The following is a 16,698-nucleotide window of genomic DNA, read 5'->3' as shown; positions in this document are numbered from 1 at the left end:
AAATAAATATCAAGCCAACTTTATTATGTGCCGTTTCTTCGGTTTGAGTAGTGGCAATAATAACGATTTGTTGCATTAAAATAGGCAAAATATGAACTAATTCATGCTGAAAATGCTAAATAATCCACAGATAGGTCCTTAATCCATAATATAAGTTTAAAATTCATGAAGTTAAAGGTACATATTCAGGCAGATATCCTCGCTTTTTTTCTTTCTCTCTCTATATATATATATGTACAGGAGAGGATGAAGCATCCTTGCTAATAAATTCTTCAAAAATGAACCACAAATATATACACATCTTGGAAATCAAATCAGAAACACTATTTTCAACACTTTTAATCAATTAGAAAAGGGAGATCAAATCCAAAGTGAAGTCATCTATTGATGAAAAAAGTTCATCAATAGACGCTCTTCTCCAATACAAGAAAAATACGAAGGAACTGCCAATCTCATAACTATGTTAATGATATTCCTTCAAAAAATGTCTTCCTTCGACGTGGTTTAATAAGAGGCCCTTCTTCTATACTCATTAATAAAGACGATCTGCAAATATGAGTAAGATCTGAAAGGATAAAAGGAAACCTTGTATAAAAAAAGAACTTTTTCTTCGACAGAATATAATCATACTTGATCATTGCTTTTGGAGGACTTTTTTTTTAAAAGTTGAAATTTTCCGACAAAATCTTTCACCAGACGATCCACAATTCCTTGATTGATTACTTACATTACTAATGAGGGCCTTCAATAGACGATCGGATAAGTCCCTATCTCCGTGTTCATGATAAATCACTTTATAACAAGAATTAATTCTTCTCTTCTGCAATTGTTATTTAATAGAATAATTATTTATTTAAAAAGTTTTAATAATGAGGTTGCATGGCGTGTGTCTATCCAGATGTTAAGTCATCCATGCCCTTACACCTCTCATCGAGAGATTAATATAAAATTTGGAGTACATTTTATGGAAATGAATGACTTAAAGGTCATACTAACCCTATATAGTTCAAGCCAGAGGCAAATAATAAGTGTTATTTGACTACATTGATCAAAAATAAAGATTTTAATTCTATATATATATTTAAAAAATAAGAAATACAACAAAGAAATAATCAAAAATATGTTGTAAGTATGAAATCAGCGATATATGCACTACTTGGAATTATTTCTATACGATCAATTCTCTTTTTGAGTTAAACAAAGTCAAAATTGAGACTTACAAGCAATAACATTAAAGGCTGTGGATGTGAATAGGTAAGTAAACGAATGAAGGTGGTCTTAATGTGACATGTGGACTGTGCATTGAGAAAAAGGTCTATTCTAGATTTAATTTTGGACACATCAACTCGAAGATCATCCTCCACATAGAACTGCAATCTGTATTTATTTTTGAAATAAATTAATACGGAAAAGGTCATCTCACTTAAATAAGTTGAGGCAAATAGTGTAGGCAAGGTTAATAGAAATACAAGAACACGCTATCATGTAATTGGGCATGCTAGAATTTTCAATCTGATGTATTGTACCGACTGCTGAACAAGATAGGCAGATTTTGACAAAACACACAGCCCTTATAGTCTATGTCGTCACTATTGCTAGAATTTTCAATTCAATGTATTGTACCGACAGTTGGGCAGGAAAAACAGATTTTGACCAGACAGACAACCACTCATCTTCTATGACGTCAATATTAAAAGCGTGGTGGAAGTCGAACATCAGTCGTACACGCATTACGGTATAACCTTGTATATCTATTAACCTTGGGTGCAGGTAAATCTAAAGCCCCTTTAGCCATCAGTGGGTACTCATTCATTTCACAAATCCAGAATTCGTCAAGTGTTAGGAATCAAAATCTATTTTTAGTGTTTGGCCACATAAAAGTTCGATAAGCACATCTTCCATGTTAGACGACAGATGATTAGCTATGCTGGTAAAAGGTGTGAATCCATGGGAAATATTTTTTTTAAATGATCCAGAAGAGACTTATAAATATATAAACATTCATTATTGTGTAAGTTTTGATGCAATTTAAATTATACTCTTATTTTTTGAAAATCATCTCATTGTCATTATTTTGTTGTGCCCTGCGAGCCTCATTTTGTGAACCACTGACTTAGACAATTATAATTTCTCGATTAATAATAAAAGACAAACAGAAAATATGAAAAAAACAAAATTTCACTATATTTTTCAAGAAAAATATGACTACGAATATTTTATAAGTGGATATTAAAACATAACATATATTATCATAAACAAGGGATATTCATAAACTATGGATATATTCCCCACCAGTCCACACAGCATTTCAAACTTTATAATACACAATCATTCCTAAAATTATATATTATAAGTCAAAGGTTGCGTGAAATAGTGGCTTAACAAACTTCCGTTCTCCATTTAAAATATATAATATACTAGTTGGCTCAATAATGAGAGTTGTTCATTCATACTGTTTGAAAATATTAGCATAATATTATATTTGTAAATAATATCCCAATTTGTTAAATATTGGTATAAAAATCTGGGTAATAAAGGATTATTTTGAACTATTTAAAAATAAAATGAAAAATAAGTCAGTTCAGTTCCGTTACATTTTCTTTTTCTTTACTAATGCAAAAAAGTAGTTCTTGTTGTAGATAAAAATATATTTATATAATTTTGGACTAGTGGACTTCACCATCATATAAATGGAGATTAAAAAGATGGGGGTGAGATGGGGAGGTTATGGTATACACAACACTAGAAATTTAACAATGCTTCATTAATTATTTTGAGAGCTTTTTTATATTTATTACAAAAAAAAACCGTGTTTTTTTCTTCTTCAGTAATTGCACAGTCATTGAGCACATCTAAGCTCCTATTTTTCTGTTCAAATAATAAAATATTTATCATTGAATAACTATGTACAGAGAGTCAGAAATCCTTTCAAATGCTGAATTCTTAAGGCAAAGATAAAAAGGTGAACGTTATTTGTGAAATGCAAAAAAAAAAAATAGAGAAAATTTCAAATCAGCATTTAAATAAGACACAAAACGCGTATGGTACATACTGTTCCTACAAAGGATGCTACATATATATATTGATGAAAATGATTTAAATCGTGGCTGCTCCTTTGAACAAGGTTATTTTCAAGGAGGATCATCTAAGCAACATTCATTTGCGCGAAGATCTCTTTAGGGAAGCTAATTTCTAGCGAATTTATCATATATTAATAAACATTAAAAGATAAATGATGTTATTACTCAACAGTGTGGTGTTTAAAATCAAAAAGGATAAGTCTAGCAGGAGCCACTGAAGCTCTTGTCAGATTTCGTATCAACGCTCTAAGTTTTTGTGAATGGAAATTTGAAAAAAAAACCAACAACTATGATCTTTGTCGTTGTCAATTATTGGAACTTAATCCTTTGATTCATGAGTCATTTTGTTCTTTTTTATATAATGATGGCGTCATTTATCTTGCAATCTCGCGTAGAAGAATCTCGCTCAAATGAATGTCGCAAAGATGACACTCGCTGAGAAAAACCACGTACCAAATGAATGCAGGCGGATCTAAATGATTGTTGAAGGGAATAGAATGAAAGACAGTAACAACAAATAACAACAGATAATTATTAATTATTTAGAAATGAATAACAATAATGCAATTCGGAAGCAACCCGCGAGACCTTTTCTTGAGAGTTCCTCAAAAACTTTTATAATATTTTGTAGTGATATGCTTTTTTTTTCTTTGTTGTATTCATAATTTGTTTTCTCTCTCTCGACTTAGATAAAAGAAAATGATTTATGTGGTTGATTTGTAAATAAAAAAGTGAGTAGAAGAGATCCTCTTTCACAAATCTTCAATCTTCAAGGTTTTCTTCTTCCGTTCTACATACATATGTACTTAGGGCGAAGGAACAGAGTCTGAACATCGATCCGAGGAGGAACCACCCGACTGTGTTCCATCAGAGTCAACTACTTGAGCTAGTTTGTAGGCTGGAGGTCTTCTTTGTCGAAGGATATTAGGATTAAAATTTGGATGTCGCTTTGCGTGTTTACTGAAATGAAAAGGGGAATAATTTAGAATTTATGTGTAAAGTTTGTATTAATAATATGAAAATAAAGATGAAACTTTTTATATTTTTATATTCTTCCACTCGATTGGGGATGTATATTTCTTACATACATACAAGAAAGGAGAGAGAGGGAAGGCGTGAACTTCAAGAGAACTAATAAATCATTTTCATATTAATAAATATGTAATAATATGTTTGTTACTATGTATACCACCACATATATAAATATATACTGTGAACAAGGGTGGATTTTGTAGAGAATATCATTAGAGGGGCATCAGCAGGATTATATTTTGGAGGGTCCTTGGTTTTTGGATTTTTTTTTAAATGAAAAAAAAATTATAACAAAAAAATTTTAAAAATTAAATTTCAAATATTACATTTTTGGAATTGATTTTTTTTTTAATCCACAGCTATTCACAAATAAATTTTAAATATTATATTTTTGGAAAAAGTTTCAAAAATTAAAATTTCTGGAAAAAAAAGTTCAAAAATCTACGGTTGTTAAAATTTCGAATTTTAAATTTTTAGAATTTGTTTCTTTGTATCTGTCAAAAACTAATTCGAAATTAGACACAAACTGTTTTTTTTTTTTTACCCCGTATATTTCTTGTTAAGAATAAAGTTCTGAGCGTTTTTCGCTAGATGTCTTTAGTGAGCTATATCCCACGATTGCATCAAAAAAGCTTAAAGTATGCTGAAAAGTTAAGCGTAGACTTTAAAAAAAGTTCATTTATAGTTTACTGTTTGTTGCAGCCAGTTTTGTATTATAGCGTTCCAAAATGGAAGTAAAAAAAGATAAAATTCGATACATTCTTCATTATCACTACGGCCAAGGTGAAAAGGTAGAGCAGGTAGCCAAAAGAAATTGTGCTGTTTATGGACCCAATTTAGTATCGAATACAACAACGAAGAAATAATTGAATTGGAACGGCATGTGAGCACTTATTCCATTGTTTAGGAACTGAAGATATCCCTGAAAACCATTTGGCATCAACTAAATCGGATAATCCTAACTATGTAAATGTTATTGTCAAAGAAAAGAAACGATCAGAACTTTTTATTTGTCCTATTATTTATGAATCAGAACTTTAGTTTATTTAGTGATCTCTCTCAACAGAGATGTCGTCTCTTAAAGTTACGAACATATATTTTTTATTTATTTACGCACACGAGGATTTCAACAGATTTCACATCTTTATTGATAACCATTTATACTGTAACGTGTATGCCCAAATGAATACATACCTCAAATGATCCGATCTCATGAATCTCTTTAAGCAAACAGGGCACACAAAGTTCTTTTCACCGGTGTGAGTTCGTGTGTGTCGGGCTAGTTCATCAGATCTTGCAAAACGCTTCCCACAGCCTGACCAGGAACATGGAAACGGTCTTTCTCCTGTAAAATAAAATCAATAATAATGAGAATAGAAGCAAAAAAATAAGCCATTAACATATTAATAGATACAAAAACAAAATTATGTTCATGTATGTCCCTTGTACATTTTCTAACAGTAGGACACTGAATTGAAAAATAGAAAAGGATCTCTAATTGAATATTTAATGAGCGAATGATAATTAAACAAGGAATTAAAAATTAATACAAACATTAGAGGGAATATATATTTCTATGCTTATCCTTGCTTAAATGTTTTTTATAGGAAAAAACCTTCCAAAAATAAAATGAACTTAGTAACATAATCAATGATGTAAATCCGGTGTGTTTTTTTAGCTTGCCCGTTAATTTTATAATTGATAGTATACATGATAAATTTTCTTTTCCTTAGCAGTTGTCATTACTTTTAATTCCTGAGTAGTGAACCTTCTTTCCTCAATAGATTCAATAATATTCAAATCCTGTTGGAACGTTCGTGTGTGGACATAAAAGAAGGAGCGTATCCCTGGGAATTCTTGTGTGGAGTTATAATTGTAAGTCCTTCTTGGACTCAGAGTAGAATTGGAGATCGATAATGGAGCAATTTTAACAAATGTCCTTGTTTACATCCTTTTGTCCTTCCTCTCTCTCTTGTCACAGCGTATTGTAGCTGATCGAATGAAACGTCATGAACATTATTCATTTCGAAAAACGAAAGAGTATAACTCGGCGCATCATATAAAAAAGATTAATATGACCTAAGATGAGCGTGTGTTGCTAAAGCTCAGTTCGTCATATTAAAAAAGAAAAGGGGAGTAGATATACATATTTGGGGTGTAAAACATATGCATTTTTAAGGATGTGAGTTTTTTTGTTGTTGACAAGCTGAAAATTATTTTTGTTTTTTCTAAATATTTGATCATCCTGTTATCATTATTGTATATTTCTTGATGATTTACTCATACAAATATTGAGTAACTACGGAGTGAGTGTGCTCATGAAGAACGGAGAATAACACTGAGGACCGAGTGATCCATTCAAATCTGAACAATTTGAACTTTAAAATTCAACAAGATATAATTTATTTATTAACAATAGAATTTCAACAAAATTAATATAATAATAATTAAATTAATGAGCTCTCTTAATCATTAATGAAGCCGTCCTCAGCGGCAATGATAGCTTCCAGACAATGGCTGAAGGCCTGTCACCACTGCAGATCTAATCTTCTGTCATAACGTCCCAGTGCTGGCTGATAGTGGCTTTGAGGACCTCGGTGTTTGGATAACGGACACTGGAGGCCTTTCCCTAGACATGCACCAAAAAGGTGTAGTTGAGGCGGTTGGCATCAGACTGTAGCGGCCCAAAAGAGGCTTGCAATGGAGGAGATGGATTTGTTCATTGCTGGTGTCAAAAGTGGTCTCTCCACTCTCCCAAAGCTTTTTCCACTCACTTATTTTATACCTCTCTGTACCGTCTGGTGGAGATCTCTTGCATGGGTCCCATGGACTTGAAGGGATGAGCCTGGGCTGTTTTCTTGAGCTCCTGCGGATCCAGTTTAGCCTTTTTGACTGAGCCCTTCTTCCTCTCCAAACGTTTCAGACTTGCTGACGTCGTAGATGGTGCTCCTGAAGACGACCAACTGCTCGGAGTGATCGAATGGAAATTCTTTGATCACGTTCAAGTGGGGTTTTCTTCACTTATACGTAATCTAAGAAGCTCAGGTTTGTTTTACTTTGTAACTAATTGTTTATGCTTTAATAAATCGAAATATGAATCAATTTCAATCACTCAACCTTTATTAATTATTGAATTGGCCAGATTTCAATAGACCACGCCGTTTTTGTTATTGAGTTATCTTCTATAATATTACATAAAAGTTTGTCTGTTCGTCGACACATTATACTAATAAATATAAATAGCATTATTTTGAAACCATATGATTATACTGCAGACAGTACAAGAGGCCTAAAAATGGACGATTCTCACCAAATAATTTCATTTTTAAAAATTAAAATGGACTGAGAAGCTTCAGGTCAGTTTTTGGTTCTCCCAAACAGAAAAGTTACTTGGACAGTGAAAAAATTATGAATTCGAAAACGAGACTGTCTAATATAGTCTATTTAGAGTATATCAATATTCACAATATAAAGGCAAGCATCAATTAGGTCATTCAATAAAAGCAATGTTTTTTAATCATATGTTATATTTAAATTGATACAACTTTTTTTTTTTGCCCAACAAAAAGAAGAAAAAAATGAAAGTGAACTATAGCTTCAAAGTGATAAACAACACTGCCTTAAAGTCATATATGTAGACTGATACATTAATTATTTATATATGTAGTACTCTTTTCTTGATGTTAAAATGATTTCTTTTCAGACACTTAAACAAGCAAATACACAGACAACCTTTGTCTTATTAATATAGCTTGATAAAAATTATATAAAATGAGTATTACAAAATAAATTAACTTATTGGTTGATTTAATAAAGGGGCGTCCGCAAAGGGTGGGCTAGAGGTGCCGTAAAAATATTTTTGGTCAGGATGGAAAATAATTTCACAAAAATAGGACTAAAAAATCTTATTTTGAAAGATTATTTTTCTGAAAAAAAGATCATTGGGGGGAAATTATGCAGCAGAGCAACAAATTTAATATTATTTTTTTTTGTGAATTTCAATTTTTTTTTTCCAAAAAATGAAATTTTTCAACTTTTTTTTCCAAAAAGAACATTTTTTTAAATTTTTTGTAAATAGCTGTGGATTTTTGAAAAAAATAAACATTTGAAATTTTTTACCAAAAATTTTTTACTTTCTTTAAATAGCTATGGATATTTGAATTTTTTTAATGGATCTTCTTTAATTTTGAATTTTTGGACTGTTTGTGCAAAAAATTACAAACAAGCCTTTAAAAAAATAAATATATAATCTTGTGGACGCCCCTATAATAAGTGGCAAGGGATATTAAAATATACAATGCACATCTCTATTAATGCATTAAAGCACTGCAAAGACATACATACCGATATAGGTCTAGATTCCAACACCGATTATTTTTTTCTTTCTCTTTAAAGATTCATTATTGCAAAAATAATAATAATAATAACAAAAAACAACGTGTTAATTTTAAAATAGCAATACTCCTAGGGGATATGACCTTTGTCAAAAGATGAAGATCATGCAACAAACATCTCATCAATAATTAATGTAAATAAATACAAAATTATTTACTGGGCAATCTTTTGTAAATATACGATAAAGTACTCGTAAATCAATACATTACAACCAATAATAAACAGGGGCCTCCTTAGTAGGTGGGCTGGAAATTATGGAACCAAAAGGAATGCATTTTTGCTACTTACTAGAACTATTTTGCAATGTATACGAGGCCAATACTTTTTCAACCCATCCCCCGCTCAATTCTGCCATCTACTGAGCACAACTCGACCGTTTGAAGCTGGCGATCGAACAGAAGTGGCTAGCATTGGTGAATAAGAGACAAAAAGACATCATCAAGACAATGCTGCACGGCATACATCTTTGATGGCACGTCAGAATCTCCAGGAGCTCATATGGGAAGTTTTTATGCGTCTTCTATACAGTCCGGACCTAGCACCAAGTGACTACCACCTGTTCCTGCCTATGGCCGATGTGCTTGGAGGTACACATTTTGCCTCAATAGGTGCCTTCGACAATTGGTTGTCCCAATTTTTTACTAATAGGGACAAGGGCTTCTACGAAAAGGACATTTTGAAGTTTGATTCTCGTTTGCCTCAAGTTATCAAACAAAACAGGGCATATTTGGCTTAAATCAAATGATTGCAACACTTATTATAAACCATTCAAATAAAGCCAAACATACAAAATTATTTATCCCCAAACTATACAAAACAATATTATTTAAAGCGAAGCTACATATAAAGTTTTATTTCCAGTAGCCAAAAATTATTTATAAAAACAATAAAATGGCCAATATATATGTACGTCTTGACAATTTCATAATTATTTTTTTTCGATAAATACATACTAAATGAGAAGAGGGGATCTACAGCTCACAACAAAATACAAAGGGTAGGGTATGTTTGTGTTCGTGAGGCAACGCCATGCTACATCGAGTCGAGTTCGTGGTAGGACAATACATCATATAACAATTTTTGAAAACTTATGAATATCGCAGCTATAGTATAAAAATGTCCTATGGGGTCAAATCTCAAAATTTGAGTGACCACGACTATTTTCATGTTGAGCTTAATTTGGACAGGCTGTAAAAATAATTTTTTTATTACTATTATTATTATGGATTTTATCACATTAATAATTTTCAATATGGGAAATATTTACTAGTTTTAAAAGGAGAAGAAACATTTATTTTGACTCTCCTTAACTTTGTTTCTCGGGATCCTCCTAGGAGGCAATTTATTAGGGTAATAAGATACCCCAATGTTACCAACCTAATGCATGCTAATAATTACAGGCAGCTTTCCATTCACTATAAGGAAGATTCCCCCCTCCTCTCCCCCAAGTTCATAACACATAGATGATTAATTAATGTATATATACGGGGTGGAAACGTGAATTTTACACAGTTTAATTTTTTGTCATAAAGCGATGTAAGTACTGCTTATGTAGTCTGGATTCATTGTAAATCAGGCCTTATTTGCAGCTGCCTTCATAGCCGCAAAATTACCAAGGCGCATCTTTCATGCCTTCATCTTAACATGAGGCAGAATGCATGGTTCGTATCTGGGCTGTAGAGTGGCTACCTTTATTTCTACCAGAAATATATTTTTTTTTGCCAAGAAGGATTGGGTAATTTTGGTCGTATGTATAAGGGAATTTTTATGCTTCGAAAGGAAGCAATTTGTCTTGAAGGACTTCAATTTAGTCATTAAACTGTAGTTCCCAGGAAATGAAACTGTCACAAAGGCCATTACCACGACTGATGCAGGCTTTTTGTGGTAGTAATGATCCTCTTAGCATAATTTAAATTAGTAAAAGTTATAAAGAGGTCATTTACAACGGTCTTATATTGGGTCTAAATGTAAATGTTTTTTAATATGAAAAGATGATAATTCTTCCAGCTAAAGTCCTTTGCAACTTTAAAAATGAGCCCATTTCATGCTGTTTGTAAGGAGAGGCCTCTCCAATATTATGAAGGACCTACCACCAAGTTTTGCCACCGTTTTATTCATGGCAGTATGAGTGACTACTAGATCCTTAGCATGACTTTGCATTGACTTGGTTGGTTTCCCTTAGTCCTTATTTCTACGAGAGCTTTACTTCCTTCCAAAGTTCCATTACATTCCAACTTTTTTTTTTGACGCTGTAGACAGTCTTCCTAGAGACTCAAATAAGCCTTGCAATCTCAAAGGCCTTGTTCCCGCTCTGATCCCATTTTTATCATTAATGAAGAAAATTTTATAGAGGTGATATTTCATAGAAACAATAAATATTCGGAACTATTCAAGTCAGTTACTTAAAATCTCCATAATTTTGAATCACTTGGGTGAATCAATTTCAAGTTTCCACCCGGTGTTTTTAGATATATAAATAGTAGTTTTGACCCTTTCATTTAAAAAAAATCATTTTATAAAAATGTAGGAAAGCTGATAGAATATTATGTTTTTATTATTATCGTTTTTGTTGGCCATTGTCCACCTTTTGCCCCTTCATACATAAATATACTAATCCCCACTACCAAGAAAAATAAAATAAAAACATTTTAAATATTTTTGTTCTCATTTCTTGTCTCACTCAGTGAAGCAGAGAAGGAAATATGTAGAACCTACTTATAATAGAAAGACACAATTGAACAAAGTTAGTCATATTAAGTCACATCTACAAATGTTTAAACATTCATTATATATAATAATAAGTAAAAGAGTACAGCCATGCACATTTTAAATATACAGGGTGTTTAGAAGTTCAGGAAGATATATTTTAGTATATAAATTCAATCTAAATTGTTTAATTATCATACACTTTTGTGAAAATGATCAAATTGTACGTATGAGTATGTAATATAAATTAAAGAAAAAAAACTTTACTTCGAGTAGTCACCCTTTGCCTGTAATACATGAAGGAGACGAAGATGAAATTGCCAGAGGAACTGAGCCTGACTCCATGTGGCCCTCCTCCAGCCCTGACCTAAACCCCTTAGACTTTGCAGTTTGGGGCGTCTTGGAGAAGAATATCTGCTGCACCTCTCATCGAAAATTGGATTTACTCCGAGCAGCCAATCTTCACAGGTGTCTAGGCTGTTATTGTTTGTGAAAGAGGACATATTAAATAACAAATATACAGGGTCGTTCTGGTAAATCCGTCAATCATTCCCCCGATATGAAGCCTAAAGGATTTGAAAGCCTTGATCACATCCACACGATACTTTGTCCCATTACTTGATGATGGAGGCCTTGGTCGAGATTGCCTTCTTAAAAGAAATAATCCATGAGATTCACATAGAAGAGTTAGAGTGACAAGTCTGGGGGTGTCAAAATAACACCTTTTCTTCTTTAAACAAGTTTTGGGTTTTGCGTGCCTTTTGAAAGGTGACCGAGTCTAGTTGAAATAGGAACTCGACACCATTGACCTCAGCTTTCATTCAATGTATCACTTGGTCATCCAGGAGTTCACGGTACCTGTCAGCACCCGATCACTCATTTAGCACAAATAAGATAGGGGCAAGACACTGTTGTTGCTCTCAATGACCCCTAGAGTCATGATGCTGGCTGGAAACTTGGTTTTAAAGACATTAGCTCTCTCTGTTCTAGATGGTGTAGGATCTTTCATCTGTCCATTGTTTCTCATTTGAATAAAATATGATTCGGTTACCATGGAACTTCAAATTGTTCAGCAATTTGTTCCGTGGCAGCCCGGGTGGCCTTCATTTTGTCTGTAAAGATATGATTTTTATTGAAGCAGTATGACTTCAACCACATTATCTACTTGATGTACACTGGGCTGTGTCCCGCGCAAACAAATTCGATGATGGTGTTCCTCAAGGTCTCCTACATCGTAAATACTTGTTTTGAATTAAAAATTGCAAAAGTAAGGCACAACCTCTCACTTTATAATTGAAATAACCGAGTTGAATACTTTCCTTCTTGTTCAGGATATAGTTAAAGATGGTTTGGATTTACCTGAACGACCTTGTAGCTCAATCTAAACATATCACGAATTTGTTCTGAGTTGTCTTTTTTTTATTCCAAAAAAAGCACGTTTTTGTAATTTAGTAATACTACTGCAAGTTTAGGGTACCCACTGTAAGGTATCTGGTGGCAAGTTGAGGCACAGGCCTGCAGAGTCCGATACCCAATTGATGAGTCCTTACAGGACTCATTAGTTAGCAGTTGGCAACCATATCAGAGGCCTACACCGAAAGTAATTATTACAGTTATTATCCTTAATATACGTATCATTATTATAAATGATATTAATAGAAGGGTTTTGGATATTAAATGAATATGTAATACTATATTAACTGTTTAATTTGTTAGTGTCAAAACTTTTGGAGGGCTCCGTAAAAAAGAAGAAGAAAAAACAATGAGAAAAGTCAATTCATTCCCAAAATATGCTACAAGTAACGCATTAGGGAGAAATGAACAAATAGACTTGTCATACATATGTAACTATAATTAACTGTAAATAGATATTAATAGTTGGGAAAATGGGAAATATATATAAATAAAAAAACCATCAACATTTTGTAGGTAGAGGTATGTATGCACCATACAATGTATCGGATTATGGATTTCTCCCTCCCCCTCACTACAAACTCTCCTCTTGCTTTTTCTAATAATGCTTTGTCTGTAGTGTACAAATCAATAAGCTCTAATTTACAATGCCCCCTTCTCTATACATCAAAAAAATTCTCATTCTACTAAACATAATCCAAAAAGCTTTCTATGGCTTCATATTCGAGTAGTTTTTTGATCATAGAAAAAAAAACAATATCAATCCTGTAAAAATATAATAAAATTAGCAAAAGATGGGATAGAAAAAACCCCGTCACGTTATTAAAAAAGTTTTGCTTGATATTTTGTCCAATAAGTAGAAGTGAAAAGTTTTGAGTGTTTTTGGCTTTATTTTGACAATAAAATTAACAAAGTTAGGATTATCCCATTAAGAGTGTTCCCAACGGTTTTCTGGCTAATCTTCAGTTCCTGGGCCATATAAATAGTTCTCACATGTAGGTCCAAATCTGCAATTTCCATTATTTTCTTGAAATTTTCGGCGCCCATATTACCAGAACGGAATCGTTTGAACAACCGCTTTGCTATTGTATTCGATACTGTATTGGCTGCATAAACAGTACATTTATGGGCGGCTACTCTGCCTTTTCTCCTTAGTCGTAGTGATACTGAAGAATGTATTGAGTTTTCTCTTTTTTTTACTTCAATTTCCATCACACAACTGGCTACCCACAACACAACACTGTAAATGAACTTTTTTAAAGTATACGCTTAACCTTTAAAACTCCTTTAAGCTTTTTTTAATGCAATGTATTAATCTTGAGATATAGCTCACTAAATAAATATAGATAAAACACTAATAACTTTTTACGTAAGCTAAAATGTGAAAACAGTTTCTATTCAATTGAACCAGCATAATTGTTAATATGGATGTCGAAACAAAGGTATCTGCTGTACTAATAAGGTTGAAAAACAGATATTACTTCAAGGACATCATGGATACCCTCACAGTCAGCCGGATACTCCTTTGAAGCGACTGCAAATACCTCAAAAAGGCCGGGATAGGAAATAAAATTGACTGTGAGGACGCCTAGGCTAACCAATGCCATCAAAAAGAAAATCAGGAGGAATCTGACATGATCCACATACGAGATGGCAAGGGAATACAAGGCGTGTCAGAGGAAAGAGTCAGGAAGAACCTTCGTGTTAAACTTTCAAATTTAAGAAAAAAATAGCTCTTGTCTGTTAGCACCAAGATCAAGAGGATGGAAATGTAAATGTAGGATGTTCATATAAAATAAAAGACAATATAAAAATTTGCTTTCACGAATAATCGAATTAATCAATTATTACATTGACTTCTTTCTTCAAAGATAAAGTCATCTTATGAAAGACATCTATGAGCGCACATACAATGTATGTAATATGTGGAGCGAAAAAATATTTACACTTTCAATATAGAACTTTATCAAGATGTATTTCAGCAACCAGTTGTAATAGGGCATGTCAATAAGATAAAAATAACTTGGTATATTGACCATCTTAATCATCGATGTAGCCCCCCTTGGCAGCAATGATGGCTTCCAGGTGGCAACAAAAGGCCTTGTACCCATTGCAGATGTAGTCCTCAGACATGGCATCCCAGTGCTGGTTGACGGTGTCCTTGAGGTTGTTGATATTTGGGTGATGAACGGTGCAGGCCTTGTTCTGAAACAACGTCCAATATGGTTGGCATCTTGTGAGAAGGAGGGGCAAATTTCCTTTAGCCAGAAAAGGAAGTTGCCTTCCGATCACTTCCAGGCCTTTTTGTACGTGTGTACAGGCGCACCATCCTGCTGGAACACCACGTTCATACCCACGTAGTTGGTTTGAAGCCATGGTAACCACTTATCCTCCGTTGGTTGCTTGCCAGCGTGCAAAAGTGCGCAGACAGAAATTCGTTGGTCGTGTTCAGATCGTATTTTATTTTAGTATTTGACCGGAACAATTTTACCGCATTCACCAAAACCTTGATTTATGTAGCAAAAATAAAGTATAAAGATTTATTCGCCGTACCCGATATTTGGCAAGATTAATGATTTAAAAACTGCATAAATTCAACATTTACCTAAGGTTCGAAAAAGTATATTAGGAGTTTGTAAGAGAATGGACCTAAATAATGCCTCAAGTAAAACAAATACAAGGCTCAAAATTTGAATTACTGTCGTTTTTTTATTCTATTAGTTTACTTTTTTGTAGGTAACATACTTTTGTAATGGGGTATATATGTTGTGCGTCAATATAAAAACAATCTTAAAGAAATATCAAGAAAAGGAGAACACCCCAATTTAATTTTATCATAGACATATTTGAGTTTTTTATAAGCTTATTATTCAAGTTACTGGGATGAGTTAAGATACCCAATAATTTTACCTATAGTTTAGAACCTTCATTAAATTTAAGGGACTTATATTGGCCCAGATTTGACATTTTTCTAATAAAATCTATCAATTACTCATTCTTAGATTGCCAGAACAGTTTGCCTTTTAAAAGGTCAATAAGAATAATTTCTTGAAAGAAATTGACAATAATTTGTAGAAGAACACAAAACTGTAATCCCCCACCCCCAAAAAAAAATAATAATAATTTTTTTCTTTGGGGTCAGGATGAAAAAATTTGCTTTCAATTTTTCCCAAAAATTTTAAAACTAAGAATTTTTTTCCAAAAAATTTAATTTTCTATGAAATGCTGTGGATTTTTGAATTTTTTTTCTACAAAAAATTTCATTTTTTATGAATAGCTTTGGATTTTGAATTTCCAAAAATTAATATTTGAAATTTTTCCCAAAAAGTTTAAAGCTAAGATTTTTTTTATTTTCTATTTTTTTTTGTCAACAGCTGTGTATTGTTGAAATTTTTTTCTTAAAAGTTACATTTTCTATGAAATGCTGCGGATTTTTGAATTTTTTTTCTTCAAAAAATTTCCTTTTTTATTAATAGCTTTGGATTTTTGAAATTTGTTTGTGATGAGGTTTGAATTTTTTTCCAAAAATTTAATTTTATATGAATAGCTGTGGATTTTTGAAATTTTTTGTGAAGAGATGTGGATTTTTGAAAAAAAAAATTCCAAAAATTATTATTTGAAATTTTTTCCGAAAAATTTAATTTCAATCTTCACAAAAAAAAAATGTATATATATAATCCTGCAAACGCCACTGAAGAAGCATTATTCAATTTGAAAACACTGCTTGGAATTCAAAGTATTACTCCAAGCCTTAGCTGATCAAATAAATGAAAGCACAAGGTGCATCTAATAAATTAACCTGAGATTCTCTTTGAATATTCCCTTCCCCCTTAAAGATATCAGAGATGTATCGTAGGTACATCTCTGAACATTCAAAGAAGAAAGCCCTCAGTCTGTACTCTCCGCTTTCCTTATTCATGAGGGATGCTTCAAATACTTGCTTGGGGTAATCAATGAAGGTTCAATCTAACAAAGTGGGCTTATTTTTAGACAAAAATAATAAAAAATCCCCCATACAAGTCTGAAACAAATATATATATGAACATGTTTCTTCATCTTTCCCTCTGTCTCT

General features: G+C 32.5%; 1 protein-coding gene across 1 annotated transcript in view; it reads right to left on the bottom strand.

Annotated features, from left to right (window-relative positions):
* Positions 1–2,162: 2,162 nt before the first annotated feature.
* The window catches only part of LOC121129083 (uncharacterized), a 52,549-nt gene continuing 38,013 nt past the window's right edge, over positions 2,163–16,698 (bottom strand). Inside the window, exons 2-3 of the mRNA XM_040724754.2 lie at positions 5,307–5,457; positions 2,163–4,040 (exon numbers count right to left, since the gene is read on the bottom strand). Of these exons, the coding sequence (XP_040580688.1) occupies positions 3,887–4,040; positions 5,307–5,457 (305 nt within the window). The 3' untranslated portion in view covers positions 2,163–3,886. The remainder of the gene's footprint in view (positions 4,041–5,306; positions 5,458–16,698) is intronic.

This window comes from Lepeophtheirus salmonis, chromosome 14 (genome assembly GCF_016086655.4).
Source record: "Lepeophtheirus salmonis chromosome 14, UVic_Lsal_1.4, whole genome shotgun sequence".
Classification (NCBI taxonomy): Eukaryota; Metazoa; Arthropoda; class Copepoda; order Siphonostomatoida; family Caligidae; genus Lepeophtheirus; species Lepeophtheirus salmonis.
The sequence above is the reverse complement of the archived record's forward strand: the minus strand, read 5'-3'. Positions and strand labels throughout refer to the sequence as shown.